Below are 21201 nucleotides of genomic sequence, written 5' to 3' on the forward strand. Positions count from 1 at the left end.
TCAAGCTGCTCCAGTCTGCGCCCACTGGTGCAATGCACATGCAGAGCAGCCACTGCAACAGTGCCTGGCCCTCTGACAGCCCCAAACCAGGCCAGGATCCCAGAGCAGCATCAGTCTGAGCAAAGATGCTCCATTTTCCCTGGACTCCTCCCCTTCCCTGGGCAAAACAAAAGACACCCTGCAGAGAAGGATGGATGGATTGATGATTTGGGTTGTTTTGTGTTTTTGCATTTAAATGAGAAGGAATAATTGGGGGAGGTGGGAGGGAAAAGAAACAATACTGAGGAGGATTAGTGATATTTGGGGCACATCTGTTGGAGAAATGAATTAGTCTGTGGATTCAGAAATTATGAGCATGTTCTCAAGAAGATATATGCTCAATGCTGCACGATCACTGAACCTCATTCTCCTATGCAATTTCCACCAGTGCCAGCAAGAACAGAGCATTGACAAAAGTCACAACTGAATACCTGTGTTCCCTCCCTTGTGTATTTGTTGAGGATTAAAAATTCCCAGGCATTAAGTTTCCACTCTATCTACACCAGGCAACTCACCTTTCACTGTCCAGCCATGAGGCCAGAACTGTGAGCACTAGAAATGAAACCAAGATTTATCAGGAGTACTGTGATTTTTTTTCCTGACAGCACCATGGTGAGCAAGGAGCCAGATGTCACAGTAAAATATTCTCCATTTAAGAAAACAACCAATTCTGAAGCCCACCTTATTATTTGGCAAAAAAAATAAAGAGGCAACTCATGATTTTCCAGCCCATGGATTGGTGCCAATACCTCCAAAAGAAGCCCCAGAGGGTTGTTTTGCAGAGGTGGGGCACACGCTCAATGGCAAACTCACTCAGAGACATGTCTGTGTGAAACCTGGGCACTGGTGTCCTGCAGTGGGCCAGTGGGCAGGGTGCACACAATGTGTCTGCTTTCCCCCTGCTGCCTGCTCCCACAGCACCAGACATAATCTCCCCCAGGCTTTTGAGGAAATGGTGAGGAAAAGCACGTTTTTGGAATGCTTTAGATGTGGTGGAGGAGGAAAACCCATAGAATCACAGGATCGTTTTGGTTGGAAAAGGTCTTTAGCATCCAAGCCTTTAGCCTGCCACACTTACTTAACAACAAATTTTGACCTATGGGGTCCAGTGGGTAATTTCTTAATGTCTTCATCTTTACTCTTGGCTGACTTGACAATGGTTGCTAAGCTCTCTAAATTATTGAACCATTTATTGTAATGTACAGGGCCCTTGTAAGTGTCATCTCCTTCTGCATTTGACCTGTAAGGTAAAGCTTTCAAAACCTTTTAGGTTCTCCCTCTCACAGAGCTAAACACAGTACAAATCTACACATGAGGAAAAAAATGCACAAAAATTTCCTGTTATGTTGAACTCTGTGGCAGGTTTACATGTAAGACAATTCATCATAATGCAAATTGCAGTGATTTAGTGTAAGATATGGTGATGAAGCACTGCCTTTCAATAAAAGCCTAAGCTTTATCTCTGGATGTATTATCAGGGGGATAACATTATTATAGATGTCAAAGATAAACCTCAAACTAGATTATGCCATTGTGTCTGCAATTTGCATTACTACTTGGAATAAATCTCTTCCTAAAAAACCCACCTTAAAACTGGTGAAGAAGCTGGAGGTGTAAGAACAAAGCATCCCTTTGCATAACACATTTATTTACAGAAGAATATCTCTCCCTCCTTTTATTTTAAGAGGCACAATCACCCTCTACCTTTACTATATATAAATCTGATATTATATTTTGTTTTCTTGGCTCTCCATGCCCCTTGATTCCTCTCCAGGAGTGTTACTGGAGGAGGGGCACATGGAGGGAGCCAAAGGCTGGAGTAGCCACCATGGCTGGCAGGACAGATTCCCTTTGGGACAGCCTTTGCAGGCTGATCCATATTTGCATCCCTGCATGCCTGCAGGCACTCCAGCATGGGAACCACCTGCCAGGCCTGGTTCTCACCTCCTTCCATGGGCAGCAGTGAGCTAGAAGAAGGGGACAGGCTCATTGTGCTTCTGCTCACATGACAAGAAAGATTATTTCATGCCACAGAGTTGCAATTCTTCCTGGGCACCAAATGCCACCACCAAGACCATTAACTCCACAAGGCTGCTGTTCCACAGGCTGTTTTGGCCTCCCACTGGGCTTTTCAAAATACATTAAACTATTTATGTGAATCAGGAAAGCAAGCAAGGCGTGGTGGCAGGGACAGGGGTGTGTGTGCAATAACATCTTTTATCAACAGGAACTCAAGAGCTGGAAAACCAGACACACTTTCAGGCACCATCAGGCTTCCTGCTCACTTTCAACCTGGTTTCCCTAAGCTGCTTTCCACAGAGATCACCAAAGGGTTGCAACTCCCAGTTCCTAAATTGGTGGGCAAGAGCAAAACTCTAGCACTTGTTTTTGATCAAGTTAGCATCTCAAAGCAGTTCAAAAAGGCAACACATCTGCAAATAACTGCCTTTAGAAAGAAGATGAAAAATGAAGGCTACTTTAGATCAGTGTCTCCCTTTCAAGAGCAAACATTGCTCTTCTTTTTCGGAGAGTTCAGCCCTTATTTCACTAATATCCCACTTAATTTTCTCCATGTAATTGTTACAGACATGATGATTCAGCTCATGGGACACAAAACACAGAAGCCATCTCCCCCTGTCTCCAGCAGCCCGCTGGGACTGTCGGCACAAGCAGCTAACTCCGCACGTCTCCACTAAAGGAGGGCTGGTGAGAGCCTGCCTTTTGTGTTTTCCATAAAATTAGAAGTTTTCACAGGAAAATCTCACTCTCCCATTTTCTGAGTAATCCAATGCTATGGTAAACATCATGGCAATTTAGAACCAGGCAGGCCCCAAATCAAACCATGCCCCTTCACACCCTAGGTGGTCCCAGAAGCTCTGGTGGAAAGAAGCGTAATGGCCAATTAGTGAGAATAACTGAAGATATGCCATAAAATATTAATGATGCCCCAGAAAACCATGCTTAAAGTCAATCTATCATTGTAAGTGTGTGTGTGTGTGTGTGTGTGTGTGTGTGTGTGTGTTAGGAAGCTACCAGTTCAGAGCTTTATATTTTATTTTATATGAGAATTATCAGCTTGAAAGAAATGTATACTTAAAAGCACTGTCTAACTGTCTTAATGTGAATCGCAGTTCAGCCGTTTACCATCATGGGATAGGCAGAGCTGGCAAAACGATCTGATGTTGATCAAATTCTCATTGTTATACATTGAAAGAAAAGTCTGAAAAAAACCAATCAGAAATGCCCTTTTGCTTGTCAAATTAAAAGGATTAGGGTTAAAAAGATAATCCTGTAATCTTATGTTTTGGTAGCTTCAAAAATATTTGGTACACAGCACAGGAACACAAACTGAAAACAAAAAGCAACTTAACCAGGGAAACTGACTTTTTCTTAATGAGTCAGGAAAAAGGGATTGTAATGTCAGACACATCTTGCACAGAAAATCTCAAAATCCATGTATTTTTAAACCTACAGAACAGATGGAAATTCAAAAGTTACTTTCTTAAAAAGTGTTTTAAAATGAACTCTTAAAAAATAAATCCAGTCGACTTTCATAGCTTGTACTTAACTCTGCTTACAGCAGTCCAGTGAATTAAAATTCAGCCTTTTTGTTAAATACCATTCAATTTTAAAGTAACCTTAAATGATTACCATCTTATTAGAGTTAATACACTTCATTGTGTCAATTAGAATGTGTTTAATTATTAGTATAAGGCATTCGTCTTCATATCTTTGTTACAATATGCACATCAGTTGTGCTGACCCTTTGAAGCTGGCCTATCTAATTAAAACATGCTTTTTAATTATACTATATGAAAATGCTGTATAAAAGGTCCCATAAGCTTCTCTATGGAGAATTGAGAGACAGCCTGAAGTAAAGTATCTTCATCTTGAGTTGCAGAAGCGGAGGATTCAGCGTGTGGCTGCTCTGGAAGCCGCGCTCGGGGCCACGGTCCGCGGGCCGCGGAACAAAACCCGCGCGGGAGGAGCAGGGCTGCCATGCAGGCACTGAACCATGATGCTCCAAACAAAAGAGCATTTGCAACAACAATGAAGTTGTGGTTCCCACCACGCTCTGCACAACTGTAATTATCTTGATGTTCAAGGCCAAGTGCCTCAGTCTGGTGCTCAACTGTCGAAACTTTCAATCATCATAACAAAAAGAACAGAGACACAAGAAACTATTTCATGCTTTTTTTCCCTCCTAACAGGATATCATCCTGATACCCTCCTCTCTGCACCCAACCATCCTTCCTGCCACTTTCCCATTGTTTACCCACTGATGAAAAAAAAAAGTCTAATTTCGGAATTATAAATATATACACAGAAGTCCAACCTGTTTTTCATAATTCAGCCTTACTGCTTCCCAGTTTTGTTTCCCAGTTTTTTATTTGCAGACAGGAGAAAAGGAGCCCCATTATCTCGATCCTTGGAGGCTAAATCTCTTTTTCGTTTTGGAAGATCTAGAATATTTCACTTCAGGTGTCCTGGAATTTTTTTATGGTTTTGTTTTAACCTTTGATCTGCTGTGAACACTGTGAGGGGATTTTCAGAACATAAGGTATACTGGAAAAAAACACTATCTTATTATGATTTTATCTTCTGCACAAATAACTTATAGGCAAGGTTTTGGGTTTTTCTCCTTGTTTCTCTCCTCCTTTATTCTTATCTGATTTGTTTTCAGTGAGAAAAAACCACAACCACTTAAGGGGTAGTATAACATATGGGCTGTTTTGACATTTAGCAAGTGTATGTTTGGGAGATGAGAATGCACTTGTGCAGCTTAAAATTTTATCCAGCCAACCTTTTTGAAATTAAACAATGGGGAAAAAAACCCCAAATCTTACATTGCACAAGACTCAACTTGGCTAAATTAATGAAAACACAATTGTAAACTACGGTCACAGAGAAATTTGCTGTAGTTTAATAAACCACTATTTAAAATATTTTAATGAAAACAAACCTCCAAATGTGTAATTCCTGTCAGACCAAGGATCTGCAATGCATATATATGTTCACAATTACGACAGTGTGTGGGAATTTCGCTACATCAGTGAGGAGGGGTTTTACATGTACCTATAAAATTATAATATCAAATACCTCCACTTTGATTAATTACACTTCACTTCCCACGTTTTTTACTTCAGTTTGACCAATGATGAAAAGAAAATGCACTATAACAAAGGTTTCCAAAAAGCCTGGGAGAATTGTGACTCCCATTTAGGTGTGGTAACAGAAATACCATCAATATAAAATCAGGAAAATAATTCAAGAAACTGCTCAAAAATTGACAGAGCAATGTCATACACAATGAAATACAATAAAAGAGATTTCACATGTGCTAGAATAAAGGGAATCCTAAATTTGGACCTGTCTGTTGTTAACCAAGATGCCAATAGGAAAGCTGAGGTGCTCCCTGTGTATCTCTGTGCCACTGGACACCACTGAGAGCTCATACTCCCAGCACATTTCCTTGCCAGGGGGTGGGAAGCGAGGTCAGGTGCCAGAGGCAGGCAGGTACCCCGGCCAGCTCAGCAGCTTGCCCTGCTCACACAAAGCAGGCTGCCTGACAGCAAGCAGGAGCTTAGCTGGGCAAGGTGTCAGGGTCAAATGTGCTCTTTTCACAACAGCTATTGAATGAAATTCAGCTTGGAAAAAAGAGACTGAAACCGATGTTAGCCATGGTAGAGGGCTTGGACTGGCTGATCTTTAGAGGTCCCTTCCATCCCAACACAGCCTGAGGTTACACCTGGCCAGCAGGGCCAGATACTGAACATAGAATTGTAGAACAGCTGGGGCAGCACTTGTCCCTCAGCTGCAAGCCTGTGCCACCACAGTCTGTGCTTGCAGGCCTCTCATGTCAGCAAGCCTTGACTTTGTACTGTACGGCCCACAGCCAAAAACCTGCCTTCTCTCCATCTTCCACCCTGATCTCGCAGATCCAAGGGCATTAGGAGCCAGCAAGTGTAAAAATGTAACTGTGAGAATGGAACCATCCTGAAACAGGTTACTGAAACTGGTTACTGAACAGTTACTGAAACACATTACTGCTAGAGTTATCTGGTTACTGAATTCTAACTACACGTTACTTTATTTTATTTTTTTTAATTAAAAAATGGGAAGAAAGTGCAAAATTATCAGTGACAGACTCTTTGGCTGACAAATGAGGGGAGTGGCTAAATGAAGGGAAGAAGAAGCCAGCCCCACAGCTGTCTTATGGAGAAGCAAAAGAAGATAAGCCATAATCAGTAAGGAGGATTTCCTAGACACGGAACTGTTTGGAAGAGCTGAATTCATAAGTGTATTGGAGATTAATTACTAAGGTAGCTCCTGAAACCAGAGCTAAGTGATTACATTGGTGTGTGATCTGCTACTTGCTTCTACAAAGCACCCTTCGTGCCTCCATCGCAGCAGCACCCAGCAAGAACATGAGTCCTGTCAAATAATTCTAAAACTAATTAAAAAGAACAAACACAACATGAGGTCTCTAGCTGGGTTTCCACATGACAGCAAAGGACTTTGATCAGTGCAAATATTTCCATGGGCAAGGAAGATAAGACACAAGGCTCCAGACGAGGAACCCCCAGCACTTGCAGCAGGTCAGCTGAATCAAAGACCATCCCACATGCAGCACCTTGGGGTGAGGGCAAGGAGGGTTTGGACATGACTGAGGAAACTGTGGAACTTTAAACAGTAGCTGGTTTATGCACCTCAGGAGGAGGGTAATGCGATAAAACTCTTTGCCTGGGTTTAAGAAAAAGCATAGCAGATTGCTGTGAAGGCTACAGGCCATGTACAGCATTTGAGAACTAAACTGTCAACAAATACACCACAGTAATCCAATTAGCAAAGGCTCTTTGCATCCTGACAAGTGAGCGTAGGTTGAAGATTAGCTGAAGGACATACCCTCCAGATAAAAACCCACCTAGAGAAATGGCAGACCTCTTCAGTGAGTCCTGAGAATCTGATATAAACTCCAGATTTGCAACACTCATCTCCCGTGACTTGGTGACAGACATGGACAGGAATATAATCAACAGAAACATGACAATAATAGACTTCAGAATTTGACTGAATTTTTTGCTCTGTTTTTATTGTTTCACTTATCTTCTGGAGGAAGCAATCATGCAGTTGTGATATCTGGGCCACAGCCCCAGTGCAGCATCACTTGGATCCAGCTGTAAGGCTGTGGTGTGCTGGCCCCATCCCTGCCTGCATGAACAGCAAACCTTACCACAAAAAGAAGCAAGGATATGTTTTAACACGCACAGCAAATCTCAGAGTTAAACACACCAGGTGAGTGGGCACACAGACTTCTGCTGAGAATCCATGTCAGGAAAGAAATGCCTTTCACAGGGATTCCCCCAGGTTTCCAGCCATGGGCAGCCCAGGAATGGCCCTTCCTCAGCTGCTCTTGACTTGCTTTTGATGCAGTCCAGGACACAATTGGCTTTCTGGGCTGTAAGAGCACATTGCCAGCTCAGTCCAGCCTCACAACCACCAGCACCTCTGAGTCCTTCCTGGCAGGGCTGCTTTCCATCTGTTCATCCCCCAGACTGTGTTGGCACTGGGGGTGCTCCAACCCACGTGCAGGACCTTGCTCTTGGTCTTCTTAAACTTCATGAGATTCCCATGGCAACACCATGCATTTCTCGAGCTTGTCCAGGTCCCTCTGGATGGCATCCCATCCTTCAGGTGTGTCAACTGCACCACTCAGCTTGCTGTCATCTGAGAAATCTGCAGAGGGTGTGCTCGATCCCCTTGTCTATGTCATTGATGAAGATAATAAGTAACAATAACGATAGCCTCTTCCAGCTTTTACACTAGTCATGCTCTGAAAAGTGTTTGGAGGACTTAAGCTCTGCTTCTGGACCATCCACCTCCCTGCTTACAGGGTCCTTGCCAGCCACCCAAGTCCTGTAAGCACTCGGGGGCTTGGAAGGGGCTGGGAGGAAACAGAGACCCCTGGCTGTACACAACTGCTGCCAGTGTGGGGGCACAGCTTGCCATGTCTACCCCAACAGAGATAACTGCTTAAAGGCAGAAAAGGGCTGATGAAACAGAGACAGTTGAAGATGGATAGAAAAGACTGTGCTGGGACATCAGCCAAGGAGTACTAATTGTAAGGATGGATCTTACAAGCAAACAATTATTTATCTTTCCATCAGATGTGAAAAAGCTGCAGAGAGTCAGGGCCACAGCAATCAAAGGAAGTGGTGATGCTGTTATGCAGACCTAGTTTCACTACAAGCATCACAATAATGGCATGGCATAGCACTGCTGAAAAAGAAAAAAAAATAGAAAAATATCTAAACCTTCAACACTGCCCAGACCTTCATTGGGATGCAATCACACTCCAGAAGCTTTTTCACAGTACTGCCATACAGAAACTGCAAGGTAAGGCAACCAGGTATTCCACTCAAGGCACTGAGAAACAATGAAAGCTAGTCAGCACTCTTCTTCAATTTTTCCTGCATCCAAAATCAGCAGAAAATCTTCATAAAACCCCACTAGGAGTTCAAATTCTGGAAATACTGCAAATCATCCAGCACTCTAATAACTGTAATTGTATTTAAAATCTTAAAATTGACTTTATGTTTTCTAGAGTATTAGACCCTGACTAGGTTTTTATCTCTTTAGTATATAAAACCATGTGGAGTACAGTAGCATAACTCTGAAGACTTAGACTATAAGATACTGCTAAGGCAGCAATGATACAAAACATTTCAGTATCGTCATTGTGTTCCCTTAATATTTGAATGAAGAATCAGAGACATGACCAATGAAGCTGTCACATGGCAAGGACAATGTCCCTGCATTCATGGCAGTGTTTGTTAATGACAGAATTTCTTGTTTGGTGTTTTGTATTAAAGAAAAACTTGGTCACAGCTGCTTGAAAATGTTGTCAAAGCCCCACAGGCCAGTAAGGATAACCTTTATTTATACTTGCTGTCACAAAACCACAGCCTTCCATAAGCTATACAAGGAGTTAAATGCAGTGCAGAAGGAATCAAATTTAGATTTGCTGTACAGGATTTGGCTGTTACACACCTGTGATCCCAACAAGCTGCAGAAGTGCAACTGAGAGTGGAATTTCAGACCTTCTTGCATGAGATAAAACACTCATTATGGCTACTGTGGATGCCAGATTTCTCTACCTCAAAGCTGAAATTCCCTGAAATAAATCTCTCTGGCCTGAAAAAGGAGAATCTGGTATCAGAATGAGCTGAGAAATTACTATCTGAAGAATGGATATAAGATAAAGCAGAAGATATCCTCACATTTACTTTCATGTTCTATGTTTGCAAGAGCCAAACACTGAGAACTTACTAAGCAATATGATTAGAAACTTCTGGCAGGATGCTGAGAAACCAGCTATAATTACCTTCTCATGACACAAAGTTTGGATTCATAGCAGGCACATTACATATAATGATTCCTCATGTCAATATGGTATCACAAATATAAATTAGGAGGGAAAAAAGTGTAACATGCAGAAGATCTCTAATTGCTGTATTTGATTACTAGAAGATTTACAACCATGCAAGATTTCTCCTCTCTCTGAAGTGAAATCCAAGGAGAGATGCAAAGGATATGGGGAATTCTCTGATGATCTTTTTCCCTACAAACTGCTCCTTGCTAGGGGTTGCATAGCAAAGGAGGCAGAGAGAATGTGATAATGCTAAGGAGAACTGTGGGAACATTGAATTACTTCTTTATTTCAGGAGTTGGTTTGTTTTCCATTAGAGCACTTTTGTTCTGTGTGGATTAAATTTTGCTTTTTGGGAATATGACCATAGAGGAGAGCAGTCTTGGTGGCTGCTGAGCAGCAGCACCATGAGAACAGCACTGGAGGAAGCATCATTCATGGCAGGGCAGGAACACTGGGAATTCACACCCAAAAAGGTGCTGATTTATGGCCACAGTGGTGTGCTCTGTAGGAGGCACCAGGATGGGGCTGGAAGCACAGCTCACACAGGAACGGCTGTGGCATCCATTCCCCTAAAACAGGTGTTGATGACATTGTCCTTTGCACTTCAGGGGTTGTCCCCTGGGGAGTACAGAAAGATATATGAAATGAAGCTGGAAAAATTATACAGGCTTTATGCAGTGTTCAATAAATTTTTTTGCTTAACTAAAATTACATCCTTTAAACTTTAGTCATGCATACAGCTCTCTGCCATCAATGGCACCACTATTTGTGTGTCCATTGCTCACTGCCCTACACTGATTTGTAGATAAAGAAGTTAAAGAGGTTATAAGTCTGAAAAAAAAAAAAAGGATTAAAAATATATGTACTTCCTCACTCACGTCCTTACATCACAGGAAGTGAAGTGAATTCCAAATCACCCCAGCCTAGGCAGTAATCAGGTTCCAGAAATACCTTGTGGAAGCTCAGTTTACCTTTGTGCCCGTAACAGAAGACTCCTGAAGACAGAGAAACTTTCATCATGTATAAATGACTAACAATTACATGGAACCAAATGGAGGGCTTCAAAGCAGGGTGGAAAAATGGAGGGAAATTCCATCCTATTAAGATAGGACATAATTGTCTTGTACAGGAAATAAACACTATATTTTTAGCAGGTGACTAGTCAGATAGAATCAGTACAGGGTTATGATTGTGTAGTGATTTCTCATCAAATTGCAGCCTATCTCCCCAGAGAGATGACAGATCTTAGTATTTTCTTATAATTATTTTTCTATGTAGGCTCTTAATTGGGAAATGGAAACATGAGAGCTCCCAAAGCAGGCTGCATTTCATAGACTGTTACCATTCATATTTCATCTTTTACTATTAATTCAAAGATTTGTAGGTACCTCATACTGGTATGTTACTACACCAAGTTAGTACCATGATAAAATTTCAGTAATATCAGAATCTTCCAACCTTCAGCCTTGGCAATTCCCAGCTCATTCCAATTTATGGCCACTGCATTCCATGAGCCAACATGCACTGCTGCTATTGAAACCAACCTGGGCTATTTACATATCAAATAGATAGAAAATCTGGATTGCTGTAAACAATAAATTCTCATCCAAGCTGAAAACACAATATTATGATTAATAGTCATAAACTGAACTTGCAAATGGATATGAATATATATAAAGAAATTATTAAAATCAGAGGTAAAACAACAATACTTAAAGGAGATTGGGACAAAATTCAATAATGCATCTTCATTAAATATTTCTGTGACTAGATTACTTGTTGATAACATTTTCAACCTTGCTCTGTAAAGAGGATGAAAATCAAGGAACTAATGGCCACTATATGTGGGTAGATGTTTGGGTTTTATGAACAAAACATTGTTATGCAACATGGAACCTAAAAGCATCAAAGTAACTTCAACCAACCCCAGAACAGATACTAAATTTCTACTGCATTCATCCAGTAATAAACCAGAATTATTCTACAATATTTGCATTGATTTTTGGGATAATGTATTCCAGAGCCCTCTTTATCATGGTTGGAAGTGTTTTTCCCTGGCCAATCTGAATGTGATCAAACTGTCCTTCCAAAGAAGAAAGTGTTTCACTCAAGTGTAGTTAACTCTGAGACCTAAAGACAGCAAAGCTATAAGCAGTGCTCCCTCCTTAACTTCTGACCACTTTAATATCCTGACAGCAGGACAGTTAATTTTTAACTCAGCAACTATGCACTGAAAACAGACGTAGAGATCAAATCTTTCTTTGTGTATGAATAATATGGTGCTTCTCTTCTGAATATGTACTGTTTGTTCTGACTACAGCATTAAGTATTAAACATGTTCATCAATTATTAATACAAGCTTATTATCTTCCATTCTAAAAGTGTATTTAGCCTTTTTTTCTGAAGATTTCTAGCAAAAGATTGTAAAAATGTGATGGAATGCATGTCATTCCAAAACTAAAACATGGATGTATTAACTTCATTTTTATGCACATCTTTGGTTAATGAATCTTGCTACTTCCTATTTACAGTACAATAGTATACAAACATTTTAAATTAAATCTACTGATAATAAAATCTATTTTGTGATGCCCAGTTCTGTGTGTATTGTGTATTTATGGATTATGGACTTTAAAATGCATTTCACTGTGGAACTCATTCATGAGAAGCTTGGCACAAAAGTAACTCCTCAACAGACACCAAATATCCCAACCATCTCACAGTTCTATTCAGGGCTTCTCCCATCAGGCAAAAAAAAAAAAAATTTCCCATCTTCTTAGAATGGTCCTGCTGCCCCAAGCCCTGCATAAATTTGAGGGAGCATCTCCTGTCCCCCATGCTGGGAAAAGCCCAGTTCCTTTGCTGCCATGTCCCTACTCGCTAACTCCTGGCTCCTTCCACAGTCACATTTTTGATGACAGCCCTGAGGCAACAGCCAGAGACTGAAGGAAAAGCCTTCCACCTGGAGGGCTGGATCCACACCAACGAGATTTTTTTTTACATCAGAATTTAAATAATTTATGGTTTCAATTTTTTATAACTTCAGCAGTGAGAGACAGTGTTGGGAACAACCCCCTCTGCTCCACCCCTTGTTTGCAGGGGTCACAGCAGACATTGCTGAGCTGTCAGTGTAAATTACAGCTGGCAGCACGTCAGTGCAGAATGCTTAAATGCATGTGCAATTTCAAATACATAAATAATCCCACTGACTTTACTGAAGCACCAGAAAACATTCACCTAATATTCTTTTGTAACTTCTCAGGAGTATTTGAGAAGCAGCACTTTGATCTTTATTAGCTGTCAAGTCCATGATGAGGCGAAGTACGTTCCTCAGCGGGCGTGGAGACAGGCCTGGAAACAGCTACGAGCTTCTGGAGTTTTATCTGAACATTTACAAACCAGAGCTGAGTTACAGTACTTCCCTTAAGTGTGCATTACTGCAGCTTTTTGGGAACAAGGACAGTGCTGATGCTCTGTGCTGGCTGATGACCAAGGGCTCAGGAGCTCCTACCGGGGCTGTGCACCCACACTATGCCCCGGTGTGTGAAGGGGCCTGCGATGGGTTTACATGCAAACCCATGAACCAGGAGATGGGTCCCACCTTTTTCCTTCCAGACAGAACAACTGTGTCTGCATAAAGCATTTTGAGCAGAAATTCACACAGTGCAAATCTCTTCAGCAGCCGACAGTCCCCCCGCATGACCTGGAGCAAGGCACGGTTCCTACCACGGTGCACACACAGAGATATGGCACCTACCCACCCTAAGTGACACTCACAAACCTTCTCCTGACTAGAAGGCAGCACCGGGACTTTTTCTCCCTTTGACTAAGAATGCCAGCAATTTCTGCTGGCCACAGAGCTGGCCTGGCTGCTGGTCTCACATATAAATCAGGGGCCAAAGATAAGATAAACACATACCAGTGTAGTCCTCGTAGCACTCACAAGTGTAGCCGCCCTCTCGGCTCCGGCAGAGCCCGTTGCTCCCGCAGGGGTTGGAGTAGCACAGGTCGATCTCTGTCTCACAGTAGTCCCCGGTGAAGCCCGGGGGGCAGCGGCACCGCAGCCCGTTGATGGGGTGGATGGGCCGGAACAGGACCGTGTTGGAGCTGATGAACGGGGCCGAGCTGTCAAACTTTAGCACGGAGACACACTTCATGTAGTTCTCACAGGGCTCTCGCAGGCAGATGTTGTCGTCGAAAGGCAGCACCCTCTGTGTCGAAATCATGGTCAGCAGCGTCCTGTTGAGGTAGATCTGCTCCTGCAGGTCCTCAGAGGGGAAGAACTTGTTTCGAATGCCACCAGGGAGCAAGGCTGAGAAGGTCACGTTCAGGATATTGGAGCTGACATCCGTGTCATTCTGGATGTTGAAAACAAAGATGCCGTCCTTGGCGGTGGACAGCACAGTTGCCACCCCCTCCACAAAGAGGGAGAGGAGGGGAGAAAGGAACCTCTCCTGGGACATGTTCTCCAGCCGCACGGTGATGCTGTTGGTGAGCATGTCGTCCGTGATGATGGTGACACGCAGGGTGCAGACTGCAGTGACACTGTGAACTCCATCTGAAGGGAAGAGAGAAAATAACAGCCATGTCAGAGAGAAGGCTTCAACCTACGAACAGGGAGGCTTCCACAGTCTCCTGAAAATGAAACAGACCTGCAAGGCACTCAGTTCAGGGCACCAGGATGAGAGAAGGAAATGTATCCACCTTCTGAAGTTATTACCATTGCCTTTTCTCAGGAAAACAAAATAAAATTTCTTAAGAATTGTAACTCAAAGGACCCAAGACATCTCAAAGAGGCAAGAACACCTGGAGAAGATGCCAGGCAAATAACTAGCAAGGGTTAGTGTGGAAACAGTCTGAGGGCCCTATGATGGCCAAGGGAAACCAAGAGGAAGGTGACTCTCAGGAAAGTGACTGATAGCCTACAACTGGTGCTGGGAAGCTGCTGCTTTTCACAGCACAATACCAAAATTATCTTCGTCAGGTGTGGTCTCAGGCTTAAGGAGACAGAACTCTGCACAGACAGAGAATTGTGACCAGAGCTTCAGATAAATCATTTAAGGAAACAAGACTTCACATTTGAGTGCCAGAACTTTTTCATTTCTCACATGTAACTTCTTAAAAATATTTTATGAATATTAGAAAAAAAATTAAATAAAATATGCCTGTAGTGAAAAACAGACATTTAAAAATTCTTTCATTTTATCCTTCCTTTAAGGCATTTCTGATAAGGCTGTGCCTGTTCTGCAATAAAACCCATGATTATAAAAATACAGCACTAATACCCGACACTGGACTGAGAGCTGCCACTGTAAAATTTCAGCACACCCTGAGGCTTACAGCAGCACTGTGAATGTACAAATTCTAGATTATTCTGACATTATGGAAAATAATTATGACACAGTGAGTGCTAAATTTAATCTAACTTCAATGCATATATGTGGAATGGGAAGTTGCATCATCACTGAAACCAAATCACTTAGTTTAAATGTGTCTCCTTGCTAACATTAGGGACTCATTAAAATACAGATTGCATTACAGAAAATCTGGTTAGCATTAGAGCAGCATCTAGAAATCCCAAATGAGATCAAGAGTGGCTTCCGGTAGGAAATGTTCCTTTTGGAAGATGTCATAGTGTAAACAAGCAAACTTAAATGGGCATGATTTCATCTCATGAGAGAGATCAGCTGGTTTGAGTGGCCAATATGAGCCCCAGAGTGGGGTTAAGAACTGAGCCCAATTTCCTTAGGCCACAGCTCAGTGTCACAGCCTTGGTCTGAAGCATCTCAGTGATAATAATTACACAAGTAACCAGCTAATAACCCTGATTTCAATTAAACCACCAGGTACGTGCAAGAAATGGATTTTGAATCACATCAATGTAAATTGCATCAGGAACTGTGTTTAAATCTACCAGTGTGAGATCAAACGTCTAACAGCATAGAGTGCTAAATGTCATTTTGCTAAGGTTTGTTATCTCAAAGGGTAACTTTATGACCTATTATGGTCATACAGAAATAGAACAGAAAAAATCAGAATTATTTCTTTCCTACTCACTGTCACCACTCCATCTCAAGTGTGGTTTTGTTTTAAAAAGAAATGTATTGTTGGAAGATTTTTCCTCCAGTTTTATAGCAGCAATGTAGTAAATCATAGCACCATAATTAACAAAATGGCTTTTGACTCCCTCCTGCTATCAGGTTCTCTGTAAAAATTCAGCTGTTGACTTTTTCCCCACTGAAGCAGTTTTTATGCAAATAAAAAATGTCTTCTTCCGTGTGCTACTTTAACTACTGCCTGGCTAAAACCAATCCCCCAGGAGGGGACATTGTGTGGAGTGATCTGTTTGACTTCTCCCAGGTAACAAGTGACAAGACAAGAGGAAATGGTCCCATGTTGCTCCAGGAGAGGCTTAGAGTAAGCATGAGGAAGAATTTCTCCACCAAAAGAGTGCTCAGGCATTGGAACAGGCAGCCCAGGGAAATGGTGGAGCCACCATTCCTGAGATGTTTAAAAGATGCGTGGATGTGGCCCTTAGGGACATGGTTAAATGGAGGGCTTGGCAAGGCTGGGTTAACAGTTGGACTTGATGATCTTAAAAGCCTTTTCCAAAATAAACAATTCTATGATTCTATGTGCCCATCACAGAAGCTCACATACCAGCTTTCATTTTCTCCCAAGTCTGCAAAAATCTTTTTCTTCTCTTCTTCAGACTCATTCTAGAAATCTGTAGTATCAGCTTCCATCAAGACCCAAAGCAACCTTTACAAATTATTGGTAGCCAAAATCCTCATTGCAAACTCCTCCTATATGGTCTGTGGATTTCTGGTCAACAGACAATACAGGATTTTCATAAATGACATCCTCAGACTAGTTTACTCATGTCTATCATTTGCACAGCTCATTCCCCTGAAAAGCCAGAACAAACTATTCACTTTTTTTTTTCCTAAAGCAATTGACATTTGCCTGTTTGTCCCATAGGGTGCCTGAACTATTTTGCTATTTGTTGCACAATATGCTACAGAAGTTCTCCCATACCAGCCAGAACGCTGGACAATGGGTCCTTTTTTAAAGAAAACACTATGATCTATAGCCCGTGGTATGTATAGTAAGAAGACAAAATACGATCCACTGTCTGACAATGCAGTAGAGTCTACAAACTGTCATAATCAATATCAACTGTCACAATATGCAAGAGCTTCCCAGCATTCACAACAGCTATTCTGACACAGTTAATAAATCACTGGAAAAAAGCCTGGTGTCAGATACCACACAGCCTCCTTGTTCCATGGGCGGCACAAAAGAAAACTGGGCACAGACATATAGCTGCAAAATGAAGTTGTGTTTTAAAAGCCAACTCAGCTTTGTGCAACCCTGTTGCAGAGCATTAAAATAAAAAGAGAGTAAAAAAGGAGCAGAGCATGTGTACTATAGGCAACAAAAGAATGGCACAGCCATAGAACCGGCTGGACAAGCACCTCTTTCATATCTCAGTTAGGCTGAGAGCAGCATCGCAGGATCTGATCAGCTATTCATTCAGAAACTCAAGGAAAGTTGAAACAATCTGTGGTTTTATGAGACCAAATTAGTATCTATTCTACTTTCAACAGACAACATTGGCTTTGAGGTTGGGAACAACTGCAATAAAGAAAGTGGAATTTTTTTTGGTCTTTTTTGGGAAATGACTTAAACCCTAAATACCCACTGACTATGTGTTTTGAGATTTACAATTAAAATACTCCATGAATGTTTAAAAGGTTTCCTGCCAGAAATGCCAGAGAATTATCATTAGGAAGTAGTGTTTTGTAGAGTGGCCCTTCAGTGTTTGAGATGTCCAACATATGCAGATACCAGTCTGCTAAAAAGGCTCAAACCATCTGAGCTTCCAAAGATCTTATGATACAGCTGTAAGAAGTCCCTATCATGTTCATGGCAGGTGCAAGATGGTTTCAGTCAGGGGTGTGAAACAACCTTCAAGTTGCTACACTGGAAAATTCTGGCTGCACTTTACTCTTTGGAGCAGATCTTGGAACAGATGAGAGCACACACATTCCCCAGGCTTAGCTGTCACCAGTTCTCACAGACATCATGTGGGGGCTTCAACAAACCTGCTGGATGCAGGAGTCTTCCTGAAGGAGCTCTGAACACTCAGATCATGCTGGCAGGCAGGATGTGCAGGCAGCCTGCTAAGAGTGATTTGAGCAGACAGCCTGCATCTTAACAGCCCAAGCCACCCCGACAGCCTGAGGAAAGGGAAACACAGGACAGACCAAAGAAAGAAAAAGGATTCAACCAATCCTTTGTTGACTTGGCTCCTAAATCCCTGTACCAATGGCTTTTGTCACTTTGTCCTCAATTTTCTCTTCCATAAAATAGGAATAATAGCATTTAACATGTACACTGTGAAGTAGTGGGTACAGATGATGAAATGCTGAGACACTGGGGTAACAAAAGCAACACAAATGTCCTTAAGAAATCATAAAAGCTTGTTTTAAGAGCTGTTGCAGCCAAGTTTATAAAAAACAAGGTAGGAAGATTAAAATAAGACTCTTACAGTCTCACAGATCCGTGAACGAACAAAGAGAATTCTGAACAGCCTGATGGCTACACCAGAAATGTGTTCATTACAAATGTGGTCCCTGCACACTGACTTTTTCTTCTGGCAATATTATTCTTTGTATAATTTCCACAAAAGTGCTCTCCACAAGGTGGAAATCAAAGCAGACTGTTGTCTTTTGAGTCACTGTCATTGCTGAAGAGGAGACTTAAAACTAGAATTACTCATCTTCATCCTTCATCAAATTAATGAAAAGATCTAATAGCAAACACATACCTTGATGCATTACAAAGAAAAGAGAAGACAAGAGAGCCTGATGAAAGCTTGATGCTCTCTAAAACACATTAATAACTAGAAAATTGACTAAATAGGCATTGTTTCATTATCACTTTTACTTTACAACAAACCTTATCAAATCTGATACTTTAATCTCAGCTTTCTATCTTCTGGCAGTCCATAAACCAAAGAATTTTATTATCTAGAAATGTAAACACAGCAAAGTTTAACTGAAATGCATATTTGGCAATGGCAGCACCTGGCCAGAAAGATTCTTTTGTTTCTTTTTTAAGTTTGCAGAAATAAGACAATTAACACTTTTTTTTTTAGCTTATTACACACAAAGATCTTAGTACCAATTTTGAAAGCTGTATACTTTAGCATCAGAGCTTTCTTTCACAGATATACTGACCCAAACCCATTCTAATTTTGCTTTATAACACATCTGGAAATAGCAGATGCCAGTTTTTACAACAGCCATGCAAAATCCTTGGCTAGCAATCCACAGGTTCAAATAACCTGTTGCTTTTCCCAAATCATAAGAAGCAGCTGTGGCCATGGGTAGCAGCCACTGCTTGGCACCAGGCCTTGGAATGATCAAAGCTGCATCCCCATTGCTTCCAGCCATGTCTTTGCATACAGGAGTTAATACACACCCAGCCCAGCACTAAACCTGGAATTACTGATGAGGATGCTGTGCCTTTAGTGTCCTCTCCACTGCTTGGGTGGCAGTAGCACATCAGTAGCACCAGTTCACAGAAATGAATACTGCAGGCAATGCTTGCCTGTCTGAGCTGGCACCCAAACCACACTTCCCATTGAGCAAACAGCAGTAAAAGATCAACATGTGCCAATAAAAGTGAGACAGAGTGCACAGTCCTGCCCTGAGCTTTAGTTGGCCTCAGAGAATCTGCCACCATTGCAGGGCTGACTCCTTCTCTTGCATTGTGCTTCCACCACCATGGGAGCAGATTTAAAATGCATAAAATATCAGTGTGCTAATATTGTCCCTTCCAAACCATTGCTGTAGGCATTACAAAGCTTCATATCCATGAGTAGAAATAAGAACTCTATGAACATCCATAAGATAAACTCCTTAAAATATCTTCTGTGTTACAGAAAGTTCAGAGCTTATAATGCAAAGAAAATATCCTAAAAGAAAATAAACTGCACAGAAAATGGCAGGTGGAAACCTAAGTAAGATTCCTTGCTGAAACATCAGGAAGACATGACCAGAAAGGAAAAGGAAAATGGGCATAATTGTGAATTTAAAGATCCCCCATCTCAGGGTTTTCCAGTTAGCCTCACTGAGGAAGTGTTTCAGGTTAGAAAGTGTGTATGATCCCAGTTTTAATGTCCCCTCAGGGCACCCTGGAAAAGGAAGCAGGTGATGGTTTTGGTCTTAGCTTTCCAAAAGACAAGTGCAATGTCCAGTGGCAAATATCCTCTCTGCGTCCCTAAAGAGTCTCTCTTTTGTAGCAGGAACAGCTCAAAGCGCAAAGGCCTCTTTTGCTAGAGGAAAGTGAAACGGTACAGTAACAGAAAAGTAACATCCATGAGAAATACACCCTATCATTGCTTCGTAAAAAACATAAACATATTGTGTGTAATATCCTATTATTTCTTAGACAGGCACCAATGAATTCTGTCAAAGCCTCCCTTTCCTTGGAATCAGAAACACTGCTGATGAGCAATTCTGTCAATACCTCAAGCTGGATGCAACTACACGGAGATGACTGTCCTTGGCCACATGAAGCTTATGTTATTGGTTTTGTCCCTTTGTCTCAGGCTGCCAGTCAGCTCCCTGCATTTAGGAGCACTGCCTGCCAGCACAAGTTGTGGGCTTTGGAAACAATATATAAAAATAACTATCTATTATTCACACAATGCCAAAAGTTCATGTTGGAACCGCTGCTGGGAAGAATGTCAAAGTCCAGGTCTGCTCCCAAGCCCATTACACCGACAGGAAGATACCAGTGGACTTCGGTGGGCTTCACTCCCAGCCAAAATTTGGCCTAGAGCCTAATTCCCAGAGTCGTTGCCAGTGCACTCACACAGAGCTTCACTCCCAACCCTGCGGCCCCAGACAAGAACAGTCTGCCCAGGGCTGAAAAATCAAAATGGCAAGAGCAGAAAGCAAAACATGAGGGATGAGCAGGGCAAGCATGTGGACACTAGAAACATGCCCCATGGACAGCACCTCCTGAGCTGTAAAGGTGGAAAGGGTTTTCCTAAAATCAGATGCCTGAATCTGTACCTCAACATCTCTCATTTTCCAGGAAGGACGAGCAGCTGCAGCCACCCTTCAGCAGATGCTCTGTTTTGAAAACATTGGCCAATGCTGCCCAGCATCATTTGGAGGAAAGAAAGTTTGGAGCACTCATGGGAAGAGGGAAGACAAAGACGTGTTACAGGGGTATTTCAGATTTCAGGGTGAGGTAAAAGAGGAGGCAGCTGAGGTGCATGGTATATGCAAGTACCTTGGCGGGTCCTGACTGAGCTGCAAGAAAGGGGAAAGTCCTGGGTAAGACATGTCTCTAGGGGAAAAGAAGGTGTCTGGGATTAACTACAGCAAGACTGGCAGACTGATGGAAGACAAGCACCAGTCCACACTGGCAGAGAGAGTGTAAATGTGTGACCGTGCCAGTGAGCAGCTCTTCTTAGGCCAGCATTAACCACATTACCTCCAGCACCTTCCTGCTGCCACTGCAGCAACTCAGAGCACCCCAGAGATCTGTCCCAGGCCACAGGGTATGCATCTGGGTCATAGCTGTGCCTTGCCACTGCACTACCCATGGCAGCATCAGCCACATCCCCACCTGTGAAATGACGTCAGGGTCATTGCAAGCAATGGGTCCCAGCAAGTGTCTGTGTTCAGACCCTTCTTCTGCTCACA

General features: G+C 42.2%; 1 protein-coding gene across 5 annotated transcripts in view; it reads right to left on the reverse strand.

The window, feature by feature from the left end:
- The window catches only part of CELSR1 (cadherin EGF LAG seven-pass G-type receptor 1), a 164719-nt gene that overhangs the window by 83172 nt on the left and 60346 nt on the right, over positions 1-21201 (reverse strand). For all 5 annotated transcript variants that reach the window (XM_038153112.1, XM_038153111.1, XM_038153108.1 and 2 more), the window contains exon 2: positions 13392-14030. In XM_038153112.1, coding sequence (XP_038009040.1) covers positions 13392-14030 — 639 coding nt within the window. The remainder of the gene's footprint in view (positions 1-13391; positions 14031-21201) is intronic.

This window comes from Motacilla alba, chromosome 1A (assembly GCF_015832195.1).
Source record: "Motacilla alba alba isolate MOTALB_02 chromosome 1A, Motacilla_alba_V1.0_pri, whole genome shotgun sequence".
In the NCBI taxonomy this organism is placed as follows: Eukaryota; Metazoa; Chordata; class Aves; order Passeriformes; family Motacillidae; genus Motacilla; species Motacilla alba.